The sequence below is a fragment of the Protopterus annectens genome, chromosome 10.part0 (assembly GCF_019279795.1).
Source record: "Protopterus annectens isolate FY-2018-M chromosome 10.part0, PAN1.0, whole genome shotgun sequence".
Classification (NCBI taxonomy): domain Eukaryota; kingdom Metazoa; phylum Chordata; order Ceratodontiformes; family Protopteridae; genus Protopterus; species Protopterus annectens.
In genome coordinates this window covers 1014414407-1014441842 of record NC_056744.1, presented here as the reverse complement: position 1 = coordinate 1014441842, position 27436 = coordinate 1014414407, and the positions used below count along the sequence as shown (strand labels likewise).

General features: G+C 38.6%; 1 protein-coding gene across 2 annotated transcripts in view; it reads right to left on the bottom strand.

Moving 5' to 3' along the window:
* The window catches only part of DBT (dihydrolipoamide branched chain transacylase E2), an 854289-nt gene that overhangs the window by 644224 nt on the left and 182629 nt on the right, over positions 1 to 27436 (bottom strand). For both annotated transcript variants that reach the window (XM_044085776.1, XM_044085775.1), the window contains exons 2-3: positions 10378 to 10498; positions 10208 to 10283 (exon numbers count right to left, since the gene is read on the bottom strand). In XM_044085776.1, the coding sequence (XP_043941711.1) occupies positions 10208 to 10283; positions 10378 to 10498 (197 nt within the window). The remainder of the gene's footprint in view (positions 1 to 10207; positions 10284 to 10377; positions 10499 to 27436) is intronic.

Below are 27436 nucleotides of genomic sequence, written 5' to 3'. Positions count from 1 at the left end.
CAGGGCATCACTGCACAGGAAAGGGATACCCAGTGCTGCACATGGGTATAAGGGAACACATGATGGGCAGCCTAAACCACTCCAACAGAATCTGCCCAGTAACAGGGGAAGTCACTAGTTCAGGTACACGGCCAGGATCAAAGTTAGATGTTTTAAATGTAACCAGTGTGCCCATGTAGCATACAGATGTCCATGGAGGCAAGGTGGGGAACAAAAGGTAGGGGAGCCCGCAACTGGGAATAACAGAATGCCAGTGGTAAGTTGTCTGGAGACAACAAGGATACCAAACTACCACAAGAGGTTACATCTTATCTTAGTGGATGGGAAACAGGTCACTGCTAAGACAGAGACGTCCTCTGACCTAACCATTGTGAGGCCTGCAATGGTTAAAGAGGAGCAATACTTGCTAGGGCAGTCTACTCCAGTCAGAGCTTTAGTAGGGACCCCATTCCAAATATCTTTGGCTAGGGTTCCCCTTGACTGTGAGTGGGGAAAAGGAAGTAAGCAAGTAGGTGTGTTTGAGAATATCCCTGCAGATGTCTTGATAGGGAATGATTCTGATAATGCAATACCTTGTGTGCGTGCAGTTACAGGCAGCAGGCTTGGAGACAGGCATGTGGGTCTGTTAGCCTGGGAGGACCCAGACAGACTGCACACTTGAAGCCAGGACTGGTGAGGGGCTACTTCTGGAAGAGAGCTACCCTGCAGCAGTCAGAATGAAGGCGAGACAAAGCTGCTGGTGGGCAATAATGTTCCCTTGGACAGTGTGACTGCAAGGGCAGATGTGAGTAGTAGTACCCTGTTAACAGTGAGGCACAGATGTCAAAGGATACCAGACTTCCTGTGGAAAGGGAGCTGGGAAGGGTTACAAAGAGAATGTTGAGACAGGATTAACTCACAGACCTTACATTACAAGCTTGAGGGAGGTAGCTAGAGAGGCACCTGATTCTCAAGGGAAAGGGGATTCGGTATACTTGAACAAAGGGTTACTGTACAGAGACTGGACCACTGAGGGAGGGCTAGAGGGAGAGAGAATACAGCAGTTGGTAGTGCTCAGAGCTCACTGGCTGGCACTTCAAGCCATAGCCCATGACATTCCCACTGCAGGTCATATGAGCATAAAGCATACCAACAGACGTATTATGCAGAACTTTCATTGGCCTAGGACTGCAAGGGATGTAACAGGGTACTGCAGGATCTGTGAGCAGTGCCAAAAAGTAGGAAAAGCAGGAGACAAGGTGAAAGCTCCTTTGATTCATTTGCCTGTGATTAAGAAGGCATTTCAGAGGGTAGCTATGGATATTGTGGGACCTCTGAGTACACAAAGTTCTACAGGGAAGAAGTATACCCTAGTGGTAGCAGATTATGCTACCAGATACCCTGAGGTGGTGGCTCTGTCCTCCATCAAGGCAGAGAAGGTGGAAAATGCTTTGCTAAAGATTTTCAGCAGTGTAGGTTTCCCAAAGGAAATACTGACTAACAGAAGTGCCAGTTTCATACCAGACTTCCTGGTTTGTCTGTGGAAGCACTGTGGGGTGAAGCACCTAAAGACCACCCCCTACCACTGCCAGACAAATGGTCTGGTAGACAGGTTAAACTCTACACTAAAGACCATGCTACGGCATTTGCAGACCAGTTTAAGTAGGAGTGGGACAAACATTTGCCCCATCTGTTGTCTGCTTACAGAGAGGTGCCACAGGAATCCACAGGTTTCTCACCTTTTGAGTTAGTGTATGGGCATAGGGTGAGGGGACCACTAGATTTGATTTGCGATGAATGGGAGGGTGAGTGTGAGGAGTCTGTTGTGGCATATGTCCTAAACCTCAGGACTAGGCTCAGGGAACTCATGGGCTTGGCCCAGGAGAATCTGGCAGGAGCCCAACAGCAGAAAAAAAGTTTGGTATGACAGGTAAGCTTGAGACAGAGAGTATGCTGAGGAGCAGCAGGTTATGGTTCTCATTCCTGTCAGGCACAACAAGCTCCAGGCAGCTTGGGAGGGACCCTTCAAAGTGATAAGGAAGGTCACTGATGTTAACTACATGGTAGAACTGCTAGGCAGGAGGCAGGGACACAAACTGTACCATGTTAACACCATGAAAACTTACCATAACAGGGAAGCCCTTGTGCTAGTTATGTGCAGTAGAAGGCAGGAGGAGTCTGAGGGGGATCTATGGCTACAGCAAGCCAGCCAAATCCAAAATTTGTATGGTGGAGCATAGGGTTGCAGGCATATGATATGACAATGCAGCACAGTACTGGTGTCAGCAATGCTACCGGCAGCTGGGATCTCAAGACAAGGTATGGGGTAATGTATCCCCAGATAGGCTCATCCCTCTCAAGCAACGTTTCTCAAGGGGCACTTGAAAAACTTGCTTGAGTCTTCAAATGGGGGGGGTGAAGAAAGGAGGTACTGCCAGTGCGGCTAGCTGGAATTTTTAAGTACTTATATGTCACTTATGAATATCAAACTGATTTATACAAGATGCTTGTGTTACAAATGCATTAAAACTATATGTTGTGTGTTTTATCAAACTGATTTTTACAGATATTTGTGTTGAAAGGTTATTTGTAAAATGTTTGTGTTTGAAATGTATCCACAGTATGCCTTACTGGAGAAAACAGAAATGTACATTCACTATTGCAACTGTTTAAATGTATATGTTTTAACAGAGGAAACTGAACTGATAACCTCAGTCCAGCAAACTTTAAAAAAATATCTGAAATTAAATTACTTTATAAGCTGGGCCATAAAGATGCTATCTCACAGGTTTCAATGCAGCCGGAGACAGAAACTCTGTACTATGAAGCTTTCTGTATTGTCTTTGGAGTGAACTAATTACTATGCTGGAAGTACGGAGGTATGCAATTGTTTAATGACTTCCAGCACCTGCCAAAGATCTGAGCAAAAGCCCTTGGTGTGTGTATTTTTACAGGTATGTGCTAAGTCTTGCCACCTTCCAGCAATAGGGGTTTTGTATGGGAATTAGAAGTCTCAAGATCAGAAGAGATGTCAGTCTGCAAGCTATCTCAGAAGTAATATTTTAGATATTATTTTGTGAAGTCTCTGAGTGAGACAGAGCATTCTGCATTCTGTCTTGGGCCTGACAATAAGAAGAACCATTTACCTCATCATCTTCCTTGCTCTATTAAGTAAGTTATTAAGGAATAGTGATTTTCTTAGATTCAGTCAGCAATATAGTGAAGCTTAGTTTAGATATTGTTTTCTTTGTTTGTCTGAGCCTGCCCTTCAATGTTATTTTAAATATTTCCTCTGTTTTGAGCTCTGATGTCACTGTGAATATATTACTCAGTATTTTCATGTACTTTTATTTATTATTAAATATATTTAAACCTTTCATTGTGCCTGACCTTTGTAGAGATATTAAACTTTTGAGAGTATTTGCGTATTTATTCAGTGACACTGTGTGGGCTACTACTAATTTCTCTGCTCTTGGTCAATCTACCATTTGTATTAGTATTAATATTACACAGTAAAACTGCACACCCTTTGTTAAGGGCCTTAAAGCAGCTGGTGAGGGGTTCTGGTGGCAGTGATAACTACCTTATAGCCTGGGCAGAAGGGGGCTTAGTTAGTAAACCTGTCCCAGACTTTCCCAGGTGTGTGTGTGTGTGTGTGTGTGTGTGTGTGTGTGTGTGTGTGTGTGTGTGTGTGTGTGTGTGTGTGTCTGTGTAAAACATATCTCCAAGAGTGTGTGTGTCAGCTACTTGGGCAGGGGCACGAAGCACTGGTTGGACACAGGACATGGCTTGGAACCCTGGCTAAGGACTCAGTTATACAGCTGTAACAGTGGGAGTCTTACTGGGGATCTGGAAAGAGAGGGAGAAACCAGCCCTGGACTGACTGTGGTCTCTGTGTGCTCTTATGGGAAATTGCACTTGATGTAGACAGCTGCATCTGGAAATATTGTATGTGTACATGTTATCCTCCCAGCAAACGTCCCCCACAGGTGCCAGTGGTGAGGACTGACATTTCTTGATTACTGGTCCAGTGGTGGGTAGTCACATATTGGTGGTTAGTGGTGGGATATCCACATCACATATTGGTTGGCAGTGGTAGGATATCAAGAAACGAAACAGCTTCACAGCACTGAGTTAAAACAAAGTTTTAATACAACTGTCATATACAAAGCTTTCGGACAAAGTCCTTCATCATTGTTACAAAATACTTCTAAAAGCATGCAATTTATATCATTCAAATAATATCACATGACACAACCCAACCTATCAAGATATAATCAATTAAATTTTCACTAATTAAGAAATCCTTACAAACATCTAAAATCATATGCATACACATTAATTTTCATAAAGCATACATATCTAAAATTATAAATAAATATATTACATACAAAATTTAATTATTTCAAGACCTTATACATTGTTGTTTATGTTTCAGAATTGGTTTAAGTGAAACCTGCTTATTAATTCCTGGTGGGGAGTCTGCTTGGAGACAAATAATCCAGTCATATTCCCTATGCTTGGAGACAAATAATCCAGTCATATTCCCTAATTTCAAGTTTAATATTAACATCACCCCTCCTCAAACTAGGTTCTAGGACCTCTATAGCCCTAAATAAGAAACTATGTGTAGACCCATTATCATTTATGTGCTTAGCTAATGCATTTGTCAGTATACCTCTCCTAATGTCTGACTTATGTTCTATAATTCTGTTCTTAAGTTTCCTAGTGGACTTTCCCACATAAAATGATGGACATGATTTACATGTAGCTAAATTAGCCACTAGTAATGTATTGCATGTTGCTACACATTTAAAATAATTTTTTTTCATAGTTATAAGGTGGGTAAAAACATTGGATGAACAAATATCAGAACAGCAAGAGCAATTAAAGCATGATAATGTGCCTTCCCTATTGGAAATAGAGGGTGTTTTCTTATTCAAGGAAAAATCCTTGTAGCATAAACGTTGCTTAAGATTGCTACAATTCTTATATGTGAAGAGAGGTTTCTCTGAAACAACATGGTTAAGACCAGGTAAAGCTCTTAATATACCCCAATTTCTTCTTGCAATGTCTTCAATTCGCTTGCTACTTCTACTATACGTCATAGTGTACCTTAAGTACCCAGATGTAGCATTATTATGTCCTCTATTAGATAGATGCCCATTAGCTGAGAAGTATGGTTGGATTTCATTCCATCTCTGTGCCATTACCTCCTCTCTAAGGTTGCCCAGCTGGGTCACATCATACCCTCTCTCAGTAAATTAATGAGTCATATCCATCATTTGCCTAACACATGCATTATCATCAGTACTGAGTCTATTGACTCTCATATATTGACTCTTTACAACCCCTTTAAAAACATGACCAGCATGCATACTCTTTCTATGTAGATATTTATTAGTGTGCACCTCTTTTTTGTATATGCTAGTATTTATATGTTGACCTTCCAATTGAATTTTGACATCCAAATAATGTCTGATTTAGAAAATTTAATTTCAAAACTCAAGAAATTCGTTGTTTGATTTAAATAACATGCAAAATCATTAAGTGCATTTTCATTACTGTGCCACACAATAAAAACATCATCTACAAAACATTTGTAAAAAAAGAATATTAGATCTATACATATTCTTATTTTCATCAAATACAAAGGTATCTTTCCCAATTCCCAAAGGTAAGGTTGGCATATGTATTAGCCACTGGACTACCCATAGCTACACCCAATTGTTGATGGCAAATCTATTTGTTGAATAGGAAAATATTATTCTCTTAAGTTATTTCCAACAATTCACAAAAAGTTTCAATCTGCCTAGCTGTAAACTTACCATACTTACATAAAGTCTGCCTTATACTATTCACACCATATTCATTAGGAATACAGGTGAAAAGAGACTTAATGTCCAGAGTTACAAAATATCCATTTCAATATTCACTTCATACCATTGGTGCAACAAAGTAAGAAAATGACCAGTATCTTTGATAAAGCTTTGTACAAAACAGAGAAATTATTTCAATGTGTTCTGTAGATAGGCAGAGATGCACCCCCTACACCCCCCTACTTAAATATTCTCACTCTGAGGTCGCACTACATACAAACAACACCACCACACAAGCTACTTTCTCTTCGCACACACACATCACAGCAACAAAACACACTGACACACACCACAGTCCCTACCTAAACCCCTTAACACACACACACACACACACACACACACACACACACACACACTTACCTGAATATATGACCATAGCGGAACTTTAGAAGCGAGAAATTCAAAACCTCCGGTATTCGAGGTTTTGAATTTCGCACTTCTAAACTTTCGCTATTATGTGGATTCGGCTTCTTGGGCTCGAAATACTGAAATTCAACATTTCAGTATTTCGAGCTTCTCATGGGAACCCATATATATAAATATAAATATAAATATATATATATATATATATATATATATATATATATATATATTTATTTATTTTTTAATTTTAGATATGTATGCTTTATGAAAATGAATGTATATGCATATGAAAGTTTGTAAGGAATTCTTAATTAGTGAAAATGTAATTGATTATATCTTGATAGGTATGGTTGTGTCATGTGATATTATTTGAATGATATAAATTGTATGTTTTTTGAAGTATTTTTTAATACTGATAAAGGACTTTGTCTAAAAGCTTTGTATATGACAGTTGTATTAAAACTTAATTTTAACTCAGTGCTGTGAAGCTGTTTCTTTTCTTGATTTTTGTTGGTTTACAAGCTTCACTTTATCACAGTGGTGTTTGTTCTCTATGACAGTGGTAGGATATCCACATCACATTGACCACCAAGATGAGAATGAGAGGGTAGTAGTAGCAGCAGCAAATAAAATATTAAAGTGTATCCTTAGTGGGATGCACTCCAAAAATGAAAAAGGTAATGTTTCTGTTCTACTGAGCCTTCTCAGAACCCCACCATACTATATGCATCTCTAAAAGCCAGTGAGAAGGCATCAGGTTGTTAGAAGCAGTACAGAAGAAAGGTGCAAAATATGGATAAGAAAGGATATGATCAGAGACTAGAACAGCTCTTTCACTATAGCCTGCAAAAGACAGGCAGACATGACATAAATGCACAAGTTTATGTCACCCAGACATGAAGGGAAGGGCATCATGATGAGGGGGAAGGCTAGACAGCAAACTGTAGGGGCAAACTACTTTCTGTTTCTGCCTGTGCAGCAGACTGTATGACCAACTACTTAAAAGTACATCTTCATGGAAAGGGTTGTGGCCCATGAAATGATTTGACAGAATCTACCTACTAATCTCACTTGAAGCCTACAGCTGTACATACATAAGTGCACATCACCAGAAGCCTCACTATATATAATTTTACCTTGATGTAATAAGCAATGTATTGACTCAATATACCATCTCTTCAAGAATATCATAAATGAATCTGCTATTGGTGACAGATACAGAAACATTTGGAATATACAATATACGATTTTATGTTACATTGTAACTGCCAATACATGCCTCTGTTGTTGCATTCCTTGAATTCAATACTTTACATCTTTCTTGTTTATTGTGGTGCATTTAGTAACTGCCAATACCACCATCACTATGTGTATGCAATTCTCTGTGTACAGTGTCAAGCTTTCATATGAACTTTTCTCCCTAGTCCATTACTAATAAATGGGTCCTGCCCAAATGGACTATTCTGGTTAATAAAACAAGCAATTAACTAACTAAATACATTTGAAGGGCAGCATAAATAGGCTAATTGTCTACTTTCACCATAATCCAGTACAATGTAAGGCAATGTAACAGGTTAAACTTTTGTTTTTTTTCTATTCACTGGACTTTAGTATCTACCTTTGGCTTTGGTTTGTATAGCAACACCTGTGCTTGAGTCAGTTCTTTATAGAATTACAGAGATTTATTCAGACAGGTCATCATGTGCTAATTGCTCAACTGCAGATGATTTCTCTGGCATTGTCTAGAGACTGCCAGTAGTTGGTGACTCTGTTTCCCAGCCACGGTGAAATACATACAAAGGAAACCTGAGAAGCGAGAATAATCAAGGCTTTCTAAGCAGTACCATTTTATATGGTACTAAGTATGCCACTATAATATTACATTCTTGGGAATCAACTCTTTATACCATTTACACCTGCACCATCAATAATTGCTTAGCCTGTTTCTTTCCTTGACTTGGGCTGTTTGTACAACAAGCTACCATCACCTGGGATGGTTACTGACGTTAATTTAACTGTGCTTATTAAACAACTGGTTTAAGTGGCATACTAAAGTATTTCAGCTACATATCCTGTCTACAGATAAACGACTTGTTAACTTAGTCTGATAGCTTATCACATAATCTAAGATAGTTTTTGATTAATTAAACTGAGGAGCTTCCAATCTGCAACTTTCAAATAATTCTGCTAATATATTGGATCAAGAGGTAAACAGTTGCCAGTTATTCACCCGCTATGCTTTCAGCTTTCACAGTTCTTCCATGAATTTCTGCTGCTATCAGCCACTTCTAAAATCTACATATCTTGCAGGGCTTTTAAGAGTCTATAAAGATGACACTCTCAGGGTTTCTGTAGGGGGAAGGATAAATGGAGGTTACAGCAAGTGTTCTCTACTCCAACATTGGTATCATAACAAATAATATGGGGGTAAAGATGGTATAGTAAACAAGTTTAACATGCTTAGTTCCTATGCACAAGGTTTCCAAACTAATATGATTGGTCCAACTACTTAAAGCTGGGTTTAATATTTAATCTTATTGCAAGATGCATCCCACAGACCTTATTTTAATCTTGGAGTTACAAGTTTTTGAAAGACTGCGTAAGAAAGAGTCAAGAAATTTGTTATCATGGGAAAGACCACAAAACAGATTACATAATTCTTACCAGAGAAGGGTATGTCACAGCATGACAAACAAACTTCCACTACATAAGAACTATGGATATATACACTAGCACGATTTAGATAATAGCACTTATAATAAGGGTTACTTGAGAAGTCAATTAAGCTTATAAGATTATTGATTCAGTTTTGGTCAATGTACTGCATGGAGAGGGAACATGGATGTGTATCATTACTTATCAGCAGACAGCCAAAGATTAGGATCGTTATTTGGAATACCAAAGGTATACATAAACCAAAGTGACCCATCAATCAGACCTAAGGTTAAGTGTCTGTGGGTCACAGATGAAGATTCTGTCTTTATGTTTGGGCAATTTGTTGAAGTTTTTAGTTTGTAAGATGAAATCTTAAAATAAATATTAATGGCACTTTCTTTAGAAAAAAAAAAAAACAAAGCCATTAGCATCACAGACATTCACAAAGATTTGATTATGGTCACCACAGATGTAACATCATTGTATTCAGTAATTATGTACAATGATGGTAATGAAATATTAAGAAGGTTTTTTTTTGGTAATACAAACACATTTTTCTAAAAACAACATGAAAGTTCTTTGTATAAATTTGATTCTAATAAACAATTATATTGTTTTCAACAAGCATGTTTGCCAATTCAGACATTGCTGAAAAGGAGGAAGACTATTTGTACAAGATGATAGGATTTAAAATGTAAAGTTTTATGCACATTTTAATGACAGCATGTTTCTTTGGAAAGGTGGTCAGGCAGATTTAGAAGTATTTTTGCACAAATAAATCAAAGCAGTTTTTTTAGGTTTACTTTAACAAATAAGAAATTAACTTTTATTGGCTGGGCATTAAAAAGTCATTTGTGGTTGTAGATATTTGAGTGCAGTTGTACGTACATGCTTTTATTCTGAAGTAACCTTTTAAGCTGTGCAAATGAAAGCACTGTAACTGAGAAAAGACATATTTTCTGGCATATAGTGGATTCTTTGCTTTTGATTAACCTTCAATAGCACTTTAAAATCTCTATCACACAGGGAAAAATAAAAACAATGTTAACCAGAAGAATATATAAAGCTTTAGAGCTAGAAACCATTATGTTCTGAGGTGTATAGTTCTTTACCACTGCAAAAATGTTATGTTACTTTATTTTTTTTAACTAAGTTAGTAGTCTCGGCTATGTGCATAACTACATTAAAGTTTGGCAAAGGAGGTAACACCTAAGGAAAAGATTCCTGCTTCAAACTGTGTCCAAGACTGTATGAAATATAAGCAGTGTTTCAGGACTAAAATTCAGACAGAGTATCTATAAAAAGTCATGTACATCGATTAGTTGACTCACCATTCCTTTACAGTAACTTCCGTAATTCCTTCTCCAATATCTGACAATTTAAACTGAACAATCTGTCCACTGGTAACTAAGAATAAAAGAAAAAAAAAATCACTGATAATCACATCAATAAAATGAAAAAAAAACACTACATATTAATACACTCATAACCAATGGCATACCAGTTGATGATCTAAAAAAACGGCACTGGACACTATATCGAAGAGGCAAATTCTTTATTACAGGATAGTCAGATTTTATTGACTGAACTCTTCTGCAGGCTCTGTAATGGTGACCACAGATCTAGAATGATGAAGACAAAGAAATAAGATTGTACAAGCTGTTACACACATTAGAAGTTTAGAAAACTAACTAGGCTTCGTGATACCTAAAATAGAACTTGAAAGAACCCCTACACAAAGATAATGCTCAACCAGCAATAAAATACATAATTTTGAGCTTTTTGCTTTCTTATACAAAAATACTCATTTATAATTTTATTCTACTTGTTTGCTAACCAAGTAAGTGACCAGATCTACAGACTGTTTTTAACCACAACACAGATTGCATGGGCAAAAAGCAAATGTGGAGTGTATATAGAAAGCTTAGAGTAGCCTGTAAAACAGCATGTTTTGGGAATGCAAGAAGAAACTGAAACATCTATAGTAAAATATGTAGATATGGGAGGGACATGCAAATTTCACATAGACAGAAAATAGAGGTAAGAATTGAACCCTGGAGGTGTTATATGCCGAATTTCACTCACTTTGACAGGCACCGCAGAATCACTTGATGAGCACTCAATGGCACTTTGGTCATTTTACAATAATTTTGACTCATGTAGAAGATTAACAAATCATTTCCAAAATAATTTCCACTTTGAAACACTGTGCCCCCCCCCCCCCGAATCAAGTGTAAACTGTTTTAAGTGCCAGTACTGCAACCATTCTGATGCAGTCTTACTGGCAGCATACATCAGTGTCCTGATCGAAAGAGCAAGGATTTATAGCATCAGTATCTTAATCTGTAATACAGTATGTTTGTAGCTGAAGTGTATGCATCAAGCCTACAAACATCCTATTAGAAACAGACGAATCACAACAGCAAAGGGATTTATTTTTGTCATTGTTCTCACACACACACACACACACACACACACACACACACACACACACACACACACACATAGCATCTAAACAATACACTGTGACCATATCAAATATATTTAAATAGTTAAAGGGGAGTGATTTCACAAAATGATAATTTTGTGCTTACTCACACCAACCAGTGAAAACAGAGAGGAAATGAGATACATGGTCAAATTAACATAAGGGGCAGGCAACTAGAAAGACAGTGGTGTTTAAGAACACAACAGTAACCGGGTGTTATTAGTACCCTAACAGCTACAAGCAAACAAAATTTGAGGGTAATGCTACTCAATGCTAGAGGGCTAAATCTCACTCTCACCCACCCCCTCAAAGGGAACCACTGTAAAAAAACTTTTCCAAAGCCAATTTTGGACTTCTAAAAACAGAGGTGTTTAACTTCACGACACCCATACAAATGGAAAATAGGTGCATGACTGAATCATACACCAATGCACTGTATGAGCAGATACACAAGTGCATGGAATAGGCCTATACCAAACAGAACCAAGATGCTCTCCTCCAAAATAATGAAGCCAATTTGGTGGTCCCCCACCATAAACAAACTCTACAACAGAAGGAAAAAACTGTTGCAGAAAAGGGTGAAATCCCAAGACTGGAAAAACTCCCTTGTCAACCTCAGCAAAAACTGAGATCCATCATCAAATCCTCTAAAGCTAGCTACGAAAACAAGATTCTAAAGATAACCACAATGCATTCTACAATTATGTGAAGAATCTACATGGCAATACTCAGATCTACTCTGAGTTACAGCACAATGGCAATACATATACAGAACCAACTGATATTGCCAACATACTGGCCAACAGGTTCAGTGCGAACTTTAACCCCCTTTCACCCCTAAAGGGCCTATTCACAATACCTAAGGAATGCCAAGTCTCTATTATCACGGCTACAAAGGTAAAAACCACATTGTCCAAAGCCAAGAATACAGCTTCCATGGGACCTGATAATATCCCTGGCTGTGTTCTACATGAATTACAAAGTGAACTGGCACCACACCTGAGTACCCTGTTCAATCACAGCCTCATTTCAGGCTTTGTTCCTACTGAATGGCGCACTGCTATGGTCATCTCACTCCACAAAGGGGGAGCGACTACAGACCCTGGGAACTACTGCCCCATTAGCCTGATGAGTCTGACATGTAAGGTTATGGAGCGCATCATCATGGACCTTATAAATAAGGACATAGGGAATCTCCAAACTCTGGACCCCGCACAGTTTGGGTTTGTGATCATGCCTGCTCAACCTGATAGACTTCTTTAAGTCTGTCACCAGAGCTGTGGATGAGGGCAAGGTAATTCACACAGCCTACCTAGAGCTTGCCAAGGCCTTCGACACCATCCCTAACTCAGGAGTCATAGACAGATGCACTAAACTAGGCATAAACCCCTATGTCATAAGATGAGTGGCCAACTGGCTGGCTCACTGATGGAACCCACACTGTGAAAGTAGCGGACTCCAAATCTGACTACCGACCAGTTACAAGTGGTGTCCCACAGGGATCGGTCCTAGGTCCTCTCCTGTTTGGCATCTACTTCTCTGAAGTTCAAGCCAGCACAAAGGGACTCTGGTTGACCATGTTCACAGATGATTGCAAACTGGGAGCCATTATTGATTCTCTGATTTAGACATTCTACAAAAAGGCCTCACTGACACCAATGACTGATGCCAGAATCATGGCCTTAAATTCAATGCCAAAAAGTGCACTGTCATTCCCTTTGGGAAAAATTCGGTGCCCGTGAACTATCACATAGGTGGTAGTCCACTAAACAGAGAAGGTGTGATAAGAGACCTGGGGACACAGGTTGACAGCAACCTCTCCTTTGACAACACATTTTAACTGTAGTCAGAAAGTCCTTCTATGTGGCACATCTCATTACAAAAGGTTTCTCATCCAGGAAGAAAGAGGTCATAATCCCTCTCTATTCGTCTCTCATTAGACCTATTATAGAATACAACGCCTCATTTGGTATGTACCTGACTAAGCACCTACAACAACTGGAAAGGCCACAAAAATACCTCACCAAGAGGATATTAGGCCTTAGACACATGCCCTATATGGACAGATTCAAAAAACTCCAGCTATACTCTGTCTCTTATCGCCTACTTAGAGGTAATCTCTGCTTGAGCTACAAAGCCATGTCTGACCCAGAGTTGCTAGATATGTTACACCTAAAGAAATCCCAATCCCTCTTTGCCACACACTCCAGGGACCTAAACCTCATTACCACAATAAACAGAACATGCTGGAGGGACAGGTTCCTAACCCAGAGACTTCCCATACCACAAACGTCCCATTCACGTCATCAGGGCACTTCACTGGCCCTCTTTAAGAGAAATTTTGACGAGTGGATGGGCAATAGGAAATTCACCCCGGGGATCACTTCAGTGGCCTTGCTTGACAAGGGCACTGGGAACTAACTTGGGAGGCATGATACCAGGGAATCTTCTTGGGTTAGGCTTATATAGGCTCCAGGGCAGTTAGCCTAGTATACACCTATGAACCAATACAAGTAAAGAGTAAAGGATAGGGAGTGCTAGTTGAAATACCAGCTATGGGAGGAGTTTTTAGTAGAGTCTAGAACAAAAACAGTTGTTAGAAAAGGGGTAATTAGTAGGGCATATAAAATACTGCATGCAACTATATCAGAGGAGGTTAGAAAAGATTCGTAAGACAGACTTAAAGGGAACTTACCAAGGAATAATGTAAGACATCTGTATGACTCCAGAGTATGTTAGTCCAGAAGGTTTAGGATTTTTGCTTGTAAGTTTTAGATATTTTTAAACCCAAACAGACTTCTGAGAATTTTTCCTCAAGTAGACAGCAAATGCTGGAGGTGTGATGAGAAAGACAAAAATAATCGGGCACATATAATATCGGAGGTGTGATGGGGAAGAAAGAGGTAATTGGGAACATATTTTCTGGGAGTGTAATGAGTTGGCAGACTTTAAAGATTCCTTGCAGACTACTCTATCAGAAATACCGGGTAAGCAAACTGGAGTAGATAACCAAATTATTTTTTTGAGCTATGATACAGAATCAGAATGGTTTACACATAGTATGGCCTTGCTGAGTCTAATTATGGTGGCATTCAAAAAAACAATTACAAGAAAATCAAAGTCTAAACCAACTGTACTAGAAAATGGAAATCAAGTCTAAACCAATTGCACTAGAAGTAGTGAATATAGTAAGAGAGATAAAACAACTGGAATCTAGATATTTAGAAAAGGTTAAGAGCAAATTACATACAAAAAAAATGGAATTTTGGGAACAAATACATGCAGAGGAGGAGGAACAATCTTTAAAAGAAGCCAGGATCTGAATGGGCTATGTAATGTCTGATTGACAATGATAAATAAGTGATGTATAATGCTTGCAACTAGAATTATGTTAACATGGTTTGTTTTCATTCATATAAATGTATGACTGCCTGTGTCATATGTGATAATTTAATAAAAATGTTTCTTGTTTAAAAAAAAAAATAATTAGGCACGTCTGTTCTCAGAATGTAAATGAATTGGCAGACTTTAAAAATTACCTACAACGTGTTTTGTCAGAAATGTTGGGGAGCAAATCACTATAAGAAAATGATTCTTGGGACATGGGTTCTGAACTGCCTCAACATTGTAAGACCTTACTATGTTTATGCAACTGGCCGCCAAAAAAGCAATTACTAGAAATGGAATCAAAATCTAAACTAACTACAACTGAAGTACTGAATGTTGTGAAGGAGGTAAAATAAATGGAGGTGTAATCTTTAGAAAAAGGAAAGAGCAAATTACATAGAAGTAACTATGATCTGTGGGAACAATACCTGCAGAATAATGTTCAGGAGGAGTCGTGAGGTTTAAGAGACGGAAGGAACTGAACAATTTATGTAAATTTAAAAAGTGAATGTTAATTGTAAAAAAGGGAATACTGGTATAAAATGAATGAAAAAATGTTAGTGTGGTTTGTTTTCTTTCATGTTATGTGTACCTGTGTCACTGTTTTAGTAGTGATTTACTAAAGATGTTACAAAAGCCTGCTTGTGTTTCTCTTCAGATCACAATTTTTTTAAAAATGTATAAGCCCGACACTAGTAGCATTATGTCTTCACAACAGTGTGTCATCAAAATCATAGTAATTAATAAAGTTTCTCCATCCACTTGTTACTGCACATAAAAAAACTGCCAGGAAATTCTTACTTTAGGGCTTGTAGTGGACTTCATATTGGTCATATATATATATATATATATATATATATATATATATATATATAAAATTACAGTATTCTTTGCTACAATTAAAGGCATCTAAAATGACACCATTACCTTTCCCACTTGATCTGAATTTGAAAGGTCTTCTCTACTGGAAAACACTTAGATTTCCTCTTCTGAGGATAATCAAAACTTCTTGCATTCTCTGGCTCTCATACTTGGAAGCATATTTGATTCACGCAGTTTGAAATGTCTTCAGTAGTGGATAAAAGTACCACCTCTTCGGATCATCAGATATTCTTGCATTCCCGGTTTTGCATGCCTGTAGCCATGCATGCCTTACACCAATAAGTGACAAGATATTACATGCTAATCTAGGAAAGCATACTCCATCCTTTTTCTGGCTCTCTTGAGTTGATACTACCATTCATCCTACTAAATGCTTCCACAACTAATGCTTAAGGAACGTAAACCAATATGTTTCTACAGTCAACATATGGCTGCCAAGATCCACACTGGCACTATTTTGACTGTCTAAAAGCACAGCAAATGCCAGACATCAATTCATTTATTGGCTTGCATAAATTAGTAAGCTGGGGTCCATCAGGACCATTTTCACACCCTTCCTGGGAGTACATACATGTACACAAAGGTAATAAAATGAGAAAGATACGTGCAGAGATATATATACAAAGTATAAAATAATTCAGAGAAAATAAATAAAATAGGCAACAAAAACAGAAAGATTGTCAAATCAGTGTGCGCAGGCACATTATGAACGGATAATTTCAAAACAAGAAGTGAATGAGCTAAACTATATTAATCAAACATTTAATAATATATCTCACTAAAACAATAGCCTAACAAATTTAATTCTAACTGAAAAATACAATATATCTGAATCAGGAAAACAAATGTTATACATTCTCTCTCTCTCTCTCAAACACACACACACACACACACACACACACACACACACACACACACACACACACACACACAAAGGAGTATGTGAGAGCAGCAGATTTTCTATTACTTCAGTTACACATATCTTTTTAAATCTTCGATGAAATAAACTCAACCATAGCCATAGAACCCAAATTTTATTTTATATATATATATATATATATATATATATATATATATATATATATATATATACATATATTTATATACATATATATATATATATATACATATATTTATATACATACACACAAACACACATATATATACATATATATATATATATATAGATAAATAGATAGATCTACTTTACAAGCTCGAAGTTTCAAAACTTCGAGCTGCAAATGGTTGAGACCATAAGATTGAAGTTTTGAAACTTCAAAATTGCAGTAAAAAAAATAAAAACAATTTTTTTTTAAGTTTTTGCAGGGGAGTAAGCCTCCCTGCAACTCTCCACCCCCTGCTAAACAAATATACCAACTCCAAGATTGCACTACATTGAGGAAAACGGTAAATCTCCCATTTAGAGCTGCACTGCAATCTTCATTCAAAACATTCAAAGCTTCAAAACTTCAATCTTATGGTCTCAACCATTTGAAGTTTGTAGTTTTGAAACTTTAAACTTATAAAGGAAATATATATATGTATATATATATATATATATATATATATATATATATATATGAATCTAGGAGTTTTGAACAAAAGTTCAAAAGTCCAAATCCATTACCACCGAACACACTTTAACAGAAGCACTTTCATCGAAAAAGCACAAAAAACCCACAAAATCTACTTGAATGCAAGGGGCAAGCCCCCCTGCGCCCTCCACACCCCCCCTACTTCAATATTCTCACTCCAGGGTCGCACTATGGTGGGGAAAAGGGAATTTTCCCCTACCGCACTGTAGTACGACCAGAACAGCAAGCATACTTATGAGAAAATGCTGCTTCGGTGAATAGCACTTTCGCGCAAGTATGCTCACCAAATTGGAATTCTGTGAAAGATGCAGTCGAGCATCTGTACGGATCCCATATATATATATATATATATATATATATATATATATATATATATATATATATACACATATATAGGTTGGGTAGCGTTCGAAAGACATGCGTGCGTAAATGGGCGTGCCTTCGTTGAAGGTTGGGCGTCGAGCAGGCACCTCAGCATTTCATAAAAATCTACTGCCAATCATTAGCGGACCGGAGTTCCGCTGTGGCGACCCCTTACCGGGGAAAGACCAACAACATATACATATATATATATATATATATATATCTATAGATATATATATATATATATATATATATATATATATATATATATATATATATAGATATATAGATATATCTATAGATATATATATATATATATATATATATATATATATATATATATATATGTAGATTAGATATGGATATATACACATATAGATATATATATATATATATATATATATATATATATATATATATATATATAGATATATATATATATATATATATATATATATATATATATATATATATATATATATATATATATATATATATATATATATATATATATATATATATATATATATATATATATATATATATATATATATAATATATATATATATATATATATATATATATATATTATATATATATATATATATAATATATATATATATGTTTTATATATATATATATATATATATATATAATATGTGTGTATATACACACACACACACACACACACACACACACACATATATATATATATATATATATATATATATATATATATTGCATACATATATATTTATATATATCATGGGGTGGCACAGTGGTGCAGCGGATAGCATTGTTGCCTCGCAGCAAGAGGTTCCCCCATTCGATTCTCAGCTGGGGTGCTTTCTGTGCAGAGTCTACATGTCTTCCCTGTGTTCATGTGGGTTTCCTCCAGGTACTCCAGTTTCATCCCACATTCCAGAGACATGCAGTGGGTGGAATGGACACTCTAAATTGACCACAGGTGTTTGTGCGAGTATGTGGTATGTATGAACAATTGCAGCAGGGCTAGCCATCCAGTGGTGTGAAACTTGGCTATAGATGATTGTCACTGTTGAAGGGACACACAGATGCTATGTGTAGAAATGGGAAGATGGGGCTATGGATGGATGGATATATTATATTTTATGGGAACGGATTTTAATTGAATCCCCCTTTGGTCAACATCTGCTTAGTTGGCAAAATCTAGCCAATGACACAGATGGTAAACAGGTGTATAAGATCATACATTGTGCAATCTCAGAGTTAGTATATACAATTAGTAAGATGTTGGGGGGGGGGAGCTTGCCCCCTGCAACAATACTTTTGGCTATTTTTTTAAAAGTTTGTTTTTCATGCCCTGAGATTTTTGCTCAGCTCATGTGTAATAGCAAGCTGGCATTTGCACAGTTGATCCTTTTGTGGTCAGCCTTGTGAAGGTTGAGGTTTGGGTCATTTGTTCTTTTTCAGCAGAGTCATATTATACAGATTATAAATATAGGTAGATAGATACACATCCACTTAAATATAGGAACTTTTTATAAACACCTACTTGCTGAATTTGTTGACAGTTGAGAAATGCAATACCGCTAAGTCACAGCAAAAAAGAAAAAAGGAAGAAGACAGGAAAGCGTATACAAATGGATACATTCCATACATATGTTTTAAAAAAAGAAAAGGACAAAAACATTGAGAAAAGGAGGTAAGATCTGGTTAATAATTTAATGAAGGTTAGTGTTCTTGGAAATGTAAGGTGAAGCGTGGAGGTGGGAAAAATGTTTAGTGTATACATGATCCCTGGGATTCAGTAAACTCCATGCAGACTTCACTTGAAGCCTACATGGAGTTTACGTGTGTGCGCGGTGATGCAAGGGGAGCAGCAGTGCTAATTACATATTCATGCCACATACCACGTTCAAACATAAACAAGCATGGTTTCATGGCTGGCAACAGTGTTACCATCCAGGAAACTGTGTGGAGCAACACGGATAGCAAACCTGGTTACCTCAGAGCACAGTAGGTTAGTAGGATTGTGTGGGATGCCACAATGATTACCAGGGTTTAACATACAGTTATGTATATGTTCCAATCACAGTACAGGACAGTGTATACAGTGCAGAGTATTGTGAAATCTCATTCCAAGCATTCTGTACAGAAGGTGTGTAAATGATCTGCAAGGGTACATGTACTGCCATGTAAAATAAACACTCAGGGGAAGTGTGTGTATTGAATAGGGACACACAGATGAATTGTAGGAATGAACACAGGGAAAGAGGACAGGTGAAACAATCTAATGTACAGCAGATGATGGCATGTCAATGGAGGACAGTTGTGAAGCTGTGCAAACTGATTTGCCTGAATGAGTGTAATCTCAGCAGAGGTCTCCAACAAATGGGACAAAGGTAAAGGCTCATGGACAACAGTAAAAGAAGCACACACAATCATGGACAATATCAGAATACTACCCACAGTAATCCCATGTCTCTGACACAACATGTGTGATTCTGAGAGTGATTAAAGATGATTCTGCACCAACACACTTTTACAACTATTATGACATGTCAGCAATCTAGGACGGTGATCACACACACCGTCCTGACACTGTAACATCAGCTGGAGGTGTTAGGAGGGACACTGCTATACCTGTATGTAACATGATGATCAATACAGAGTAGTTAACTGCTGTGCATGGGATATATATAGCATAACCCACATGGTCATGAATGTTACCCATGCCATCAAAGTTGTCAAAACAGTTATGTATATACTGTGTGCATCACCGGAACAGGTACCACACATGAATCTGGTGTAATGTAACAACTTGACAGGGATTCAGCACCATCAGACAGTAATGATTATGCAACAAAAAGAACACCTAGGTATGACCAATAAGATGTGTGGCAGTTCACTGTGGCAAAGATGGTACACTTCAGTTACACACCACTGGAAGATGTGTATGGAGGTACATGAAGAAGGGTGCATTTCACTCATTGATTAGTGTGATGAAGGCTGTGAACTATAGAGATATGGCCTGTGATGTGGCTGTCCTTCACATACACAGTACTTGCATTACATACAAGGGTGTATTCAGCACTGTGGCCACATGGTGTTGGATGTTCTGCATACCATCTACCCCAGGACACATGTCACATAGTTACTGGTCTATTTATAGGGTGTGAGGTCTACACTATCCTTGGGTTGTGCATTTGTTTTAATGGCATAACCCCCCACGTTTTTGTTTCATCACAGGTGGTGTCATGGGTGTAGCTGCAAACTTTGGTGTGTGTTGATACTGTCTGTATTATACTAATATCACAGTTGGAGTCAATGATTGCCCACAGTATGTAGTCCTTCAGACAGCTGTTTGGACACAGGATGTGTAAGTCATTCGTGATGTCTGTGACTTACATAGTGGACAGAAAAGGGACTAGCAGACAGTCCTGATGTAGTGACCTAATCAATGGACCTGAGATATAGGTCACTTCATATCAACATACTTAGATGCCATGTAGGTGATCCACTGGTCTACCCACTTGGTGATATAGGTGTTTGTGGCCACATCAGACTATGCTGAGTGAATACCCCATTGCAGATTTGTGTCAAATGCCTTGGGCTTGTCAAGTGCAAAAGGATGACTGTGTTGTCATCATGCATGCCCTCGATGAAGTCTTTGAGGACATCTAACAGATGTAACAGACATGATGTGGCATTAACAACTCACACAGGTTTGTTGAACACTAGTAATATCCTGGCTGTGTGCATTTAGGTCCATGATGACATGTTAGTCTATCTCACAGATGAAGACAGTCAGGATGTGTCTATGCATGCATGCATCAAGTGCTGTCCTCCCAACTCAGATGGATGCCTGTTGATGGACACCCTTCTACAGGAACATATTGTGTGTGGAGGGTGTGTTGAAGTGTGTATTCAACTATGTTTGGAAGATGCATGTGCTGAGTTACACTATAGGCCATCTGTGATGTTGTCACAGTCCAATGATTCTGTGTGGTAGGCCTGGATAAAAGTAAAACAGTGCAAACTGCCTATCTTGATGTGGCCTACGGTCTAGACACAATCCCCTATGCAGCTTTCATTGAGAAACTCTCCCAGCTGAGGATTAACCCTTAGGTCACTAGATGGGTAGCCAATTGGCTGACTGACAAAACACATACTGGTTAGTGAATCAATCTGTACCAGTAGAGCTGTCACCATTGGCATATCCCAGGAATCCGTGCTTGGCCCTTTACTGTTTGGAATCTATTTCTCAATAGTTCAGGCTAAAGTATATGGCCTTTGGCTTATAATGTTTGCTGATTCTTGCATATTGGATGCAATCACTGAGTTCACCAATGATGATAACATACTACAGGCAGGGCTAACACAGACAAATGATTGGTGACAAAGCCACACAGTCTACAAATAAATTAAAAAAAATGTGTCTAGTTTGTCCTTCTGAAAAGTGGAATTCCCTGCTAATTACAGCAATGACAACACTCCTGCTATGCTGAAGCCCAGTGATGCAAGACCTGGGAACACACACACAGAAAGCAAACTGAACTTCGACCACCAAGTGTCCACAGTGGTATGGAAAGGCTATATTGGGCACATCATAAGTCATGTCTTCATATTCAGATCTGAGGATTATATAACAGCACTGCACTCAAACCTCATCAAAACACAAACTGAGAATGCTCCCTTTTGATGTGCCTCACCAGACACATGCAGCAGCGGAACACACCACAGAGGTTTCTCAACAAGAAAACACAAGGCCTACAAACCATATCATGCTGTATATGGATACATTGAAAGCCATGTCATTGTAATCTGTATTGTATAGGATGAGGTGACTTCTGCCTGGCCTCCAGGCTAGTCTCGGACCCTGCCCTGGTGAGAATAGTGCACATCCACAAATCAGATACAGGTGATAACATCAGCAGTGTCTGTTGAGGAGACTATGGTAACAACAGTGTCCCACATGCTGGTGTAAAAGGCTCTCTCTAATGTTAAGCAAGTGCACAAACAAACAAACACACAAACACACAAACAAACAAACAACACAGCCCTGCTGACTGCAGTGAGAACAGAACCCCCTACCTATTCAAGTGCACTGACTACAGAACTCAGTAATTTATGCAAGCACTATGGCACAAGTCTGACTTTTACAACACTGCAGGATAACTTACAGTGGATGACATCAGCAGTAGATGTTTGAGAGAAGGTGTTGGGAGGCCTGCATGCATTCATAGTTTCATAGGAAGTTACTAGGCTAATGGCCCTAGAGCCTTTACAAGCCTAGCCATGTAAAAATACGAGTACCCTTACTGACCATGGTTAGATGGTCATTAGCAGAACAATTTTGTGATCAGCACTGACTGCCCCTGTCCACGAGGGACATGAGTGCCACCCTTGGGGTGAATTTACAGTCACCCATCCAGCTGCCAAGGTTGTGCTTGAACAGGGCAATTAAAGAGCTCTGCTTCACATGGAGTGGGAGCCCATTCCAGAGGAGCAGCAATCGCTGGGAGATAATAGCTGTCTCTACACCATGTTCTGTTTATGTCACAGGCTAGGTTGAGATCCCTGGAGTGAGTTACTCTGGTCCCATTTGATTTGCGGATGTGTAGCATTTCCATTAGGGCAGGGTCTGAGCCTGCTTTGTAGGCCAGGCACAGGATGTCTCAGCAGCCTGTAAGACACTGAGTACAGTGAGAAGGTTTTCAGTCTTTCCATGTATGTCATGTTTTGAAGGCCCTGGATTCTCTTGGTCAGAAATGCCTGTGGTCTCTCCAGCTGCTGCAGAAGTCTGTTGAGGTGCATACAGAAGGGATCACTGTACTCAACTAATGATCTGATAAGGATCGAGTACAGCAGAGCTATGAACTCCCTGGTCTTGGATGCGATGCCGTTATTTAGGAGGTGCACCATATAGAATGATTTTCTTACCACTATAGATACATGGTGATCAAAGTTTAGACTGTTATCAACCTTTGTTCAAGTTTCGCTTCAAGTCTCATACCACTGAGTTTGAGCTTAGAGGGGTGCTGTCTATATCATTATTAACAGGGGCTACTTCTTTGACAAAGGAGACAATGAGGCTTTTTTTGTGTTAAGTTGCAGTCCATGAGTTTGGCACCAATCACTTGTCTGTGTCAGCCCTTTCTTTTATATGTTAACATTATTGGGGGACTCTGTATGACTGCACCCAGTCATCTGCAAACTTGGCAAGCCACAGGCCATCTACCTTCACCTGGACTCCAGAGAAATAGTTTCCCAACAGTAGAGGGCCCAGCACAGATTCTTGTAGTACTCTACTAGTAACGGGTCTACTGGTAGAGATGGACTCCCCAACATTGACAGGGTGCATTCTGTTGGTGAGCCATTTGGCTTCCCACCTAGTAATGTATGTGTTAATCCCCAGATGGGAGAGTTTCTCTAGGATACCTGAATGAAGGATTGTGTCAAATGCATTGGCAAAATCAAGATAGGTGGTATGTACTATTTTCCCTCATGCAGGGCTTTGATGGGATTCTCAAAGAAGTCCACTAGGTTTAATAAGCAAGATCTACCCTTGACAAAACCAAAAAGGGTTGTGTCAAGAGTTTGAAGATTTCTATGTCCTTGTTGAGGTCCATAATGATTCTTTCCACAGCCTTGCAGAGAAGGCAGGTTAGGCTTATGGGTCAATAGTTCCCAGGGTCAGTTGATGGCTGTGTAGGCATGTTCAACTGTGAAGACAGTTCTAGTTCTACATGTTACCAGACTGATGTGCATTGCATATCACACAACATGTGTTATTTATTTATGTAGAGTAGTTGATATATTTGTAAACATGTACCCAGAGACTAGGGTTGCAGTACATGGGGGCAGGCAACACATGGCTACGTTGTAAACATGTGACATACTGTTAGATAGGGCCTTCAGTTTGTTATGTTTCCACATGTAGTTTCATGGCATGAAGAGTAAACTGACAGTAAACAGCACTAATACATGCTAATAGTGACTCTGCTTAGTGCAATGTAGAGCAGCAGGTTTGTGCAATGGCAGCCAAAGTGTTAGAGCATATGAGATGCACATTTCCATTACTTTCCCTGTTTGCACATAGTTAAGCAGTGCACAAATGTGATCCTCATTGCTAAAATTCTCAGAGTTAGTACTGAGTGTATGAAACACAACTGCTGCTTAGATGACTCTGTGGCAGCAGGTGTAAATGCATGGATACATTTCTTTCTGAGCCCAGATGATACTGGGTTTGAATCTAGGTGCATGTAATACTTTTTAAATAAACACTGAAAATGCAATGACATTATTCTGTATAGTACATTCAGCATTGTAGAGTTGCTCACTGTTGATTGGCATTGGTGCAGGATGCCAAACTCCGTACAAACATAAAGGCTTAAAAGTGAAAGGTTTATGTGTGGTGTGTGATTCTATTTTTTGACCAGATTATAGGTATTACAATGGGGTACATAGGAAAGTGGTGAAATGGGGTGCAAGCAAGGGGATGAACAAAGGGAAAGCAATACAGGAATATGCAGGAGGGAGGCAGGAAAGAACCAAAGCTATCCATTTCTTCAACAGTGCAAACTAAAAATATGTGCAGAATATTAGCTGAATTTGGACTGTCAACTCCAGAAAGTGGGGTGACAATAACATAATCATGTTGTATAGCCAAATGGACCAAATCAAGTGTGTTATAAAGATATGTGTGGAAAATGGAGAGCTATAAATGGGATATTTTTTATTTTGTGGGACAGGTGCCCTTTATTTTTTTTTAATTCAGTAAGAGAGGAATGCTAGGTAAGGGACATTGGTAGTTCTGAGTCAGGTAAGTATGGTAGGTGAGTAAGTAAATGCAAACAAACAAGAAAAAACACAGGGACGATGAGGGAAACAAAATGTTGTGGGACACCATGACTGGGGTGAGAGAGAGGACAACTCAGGCTCATGCTCATCAAACATGGAGACAGTGAGAATCTAGTCTTCACCCACTGGACTGTCATCACTGTCCCTTTACTCTGTTGGCGACTGGAGTGCTTGACATCTTCTCCTCCAACATACCATGAGGGACAGCAGCCTCTCCATCTGACACAGGTGTACACCAATGGTGCCATGCACAACCCTATGCACCAACTCTGGCATCTCCTGACAGGTGGTGAAATCCCCACCTCTACCCACTACTCTTGGAGGGTACCACAGCACCAGCTGTCATGGCAGTAGTAATGTGCTGGGCATCGGTGCTGGAGCCAGTGGAGCAATGGAAGGCCTACCTCACTGTGCTGTGAAGCATTTTGTGATTTGGTAGAGATGGATGACATGGAGACATATTGATGACACAATCAAAAAAAAAACAAAAAAAAAAAACAGATAAGGGTTGGGATGAGAGAAAAAAAAAAGAGATAAATTAGTACCATCATATGTGACTCACAGTGTATTAACACAACTATACAATGCAATAACACAGTTAGACAATGATTTTATCTGAAGCATTACATTTAAGCATGTCTTAACAACTACACACTATAACTACAGATTGCTGAAAATAATCCTTGAAATGTGCATATCTTGCACATATGCTTGTTCTAATAATACAGATTACAGTCAACAGCAGGGCATTTATGCCACTTTTATAGAGTTTAATTTTATGTAATATTATTAAAGAAATGCAGTATTGTATAGTTGTTACTTGTGGTATTTGAACCCACACCCTCTGACTACAGTCTTTTACTTGACTCCTAAAGCTGGTCTGTGCTACAGACTAATGCATGCACACTTGCTTTTACAGTTAGGATATGCATACTCTATTTGCTACAACTATATAAAAAATTAAAAAATCTATATTTAACTTTTAAAGCTACAATAATACTTCTCTTGTAGCTGCATACATACCACTCGCTTCCCTCAGTCTCTCTAGTCGACCAGCATAAGCCCGATGATTAAACTCTATTTCGGCATTAGCTGTGGAAAGAGCAGAAAAGAACATAAGAGCATTATGCATACCGGTCTTGCCTATATTAGCTTTCTATGTATTACAAATACTCTTATTTTCATACTTGCACAGCTGTGGGATGTCGCCAATTTGAAACTCAGTCAATCACTGGTTGAACAGATCCCTGCCTACACTGTTCTCGAGTGCATGGGATGCCAGTCATACTGGATACAGCCTAAGCCAAACTACTCCAAGCCTCAGACTTCTACTGGAAGCCAGAAGAGTCCCCCTGCAGAAACCTTTGACTGTGGTGATTTACCAGGCATCCAGTAAATATCCGGGACTCCTGAACACCCCATCTCTGTGCCCTAAACTGGACAGCTTCCCTTCTAACTCTGGAGACATCTAATGCCCAAACTATAGCAATGGCAACTAATGATTTCCTGCCAGTTCCTGTTACCGCATTTACTGGTAGTATGCAAACCTGAGTAGTGATGCCAAACTTGTTCGTGTGATGTAACGTGGACAGCAGCAGTGCCAAGCAGGGAGGAAATAAATATTTTAAATTGGAAGGTTAATCCGACACTTGGCCTTAGTTTTAGGGGTGTTTGCTATTGTAGCTAGAAAATATATATCAAAAAGAAGGCAACAGTTATGTGAGTTAAGTTTGCAGACATGCACTGGGGGCATAAATTTCATGACCTGTCACATTTGTTTTTGGCTTTAAAAATCAATTTTATCAATGTTAGGCGTAAGTGGCAAAACATTTTCTTCCACAGCAGTGATTCTGCATCTTTGCCACAGAAGAACTGCTGCTCAGGCATAGTCAGGAATCATTCATAAATACAGCTGACAGTCTGAGGTGTTACACATGTATGTGTGTGACCTGACAAAAGGTTCTTGTATATATAGATCCAAATGTGTATGTGTCTTATAG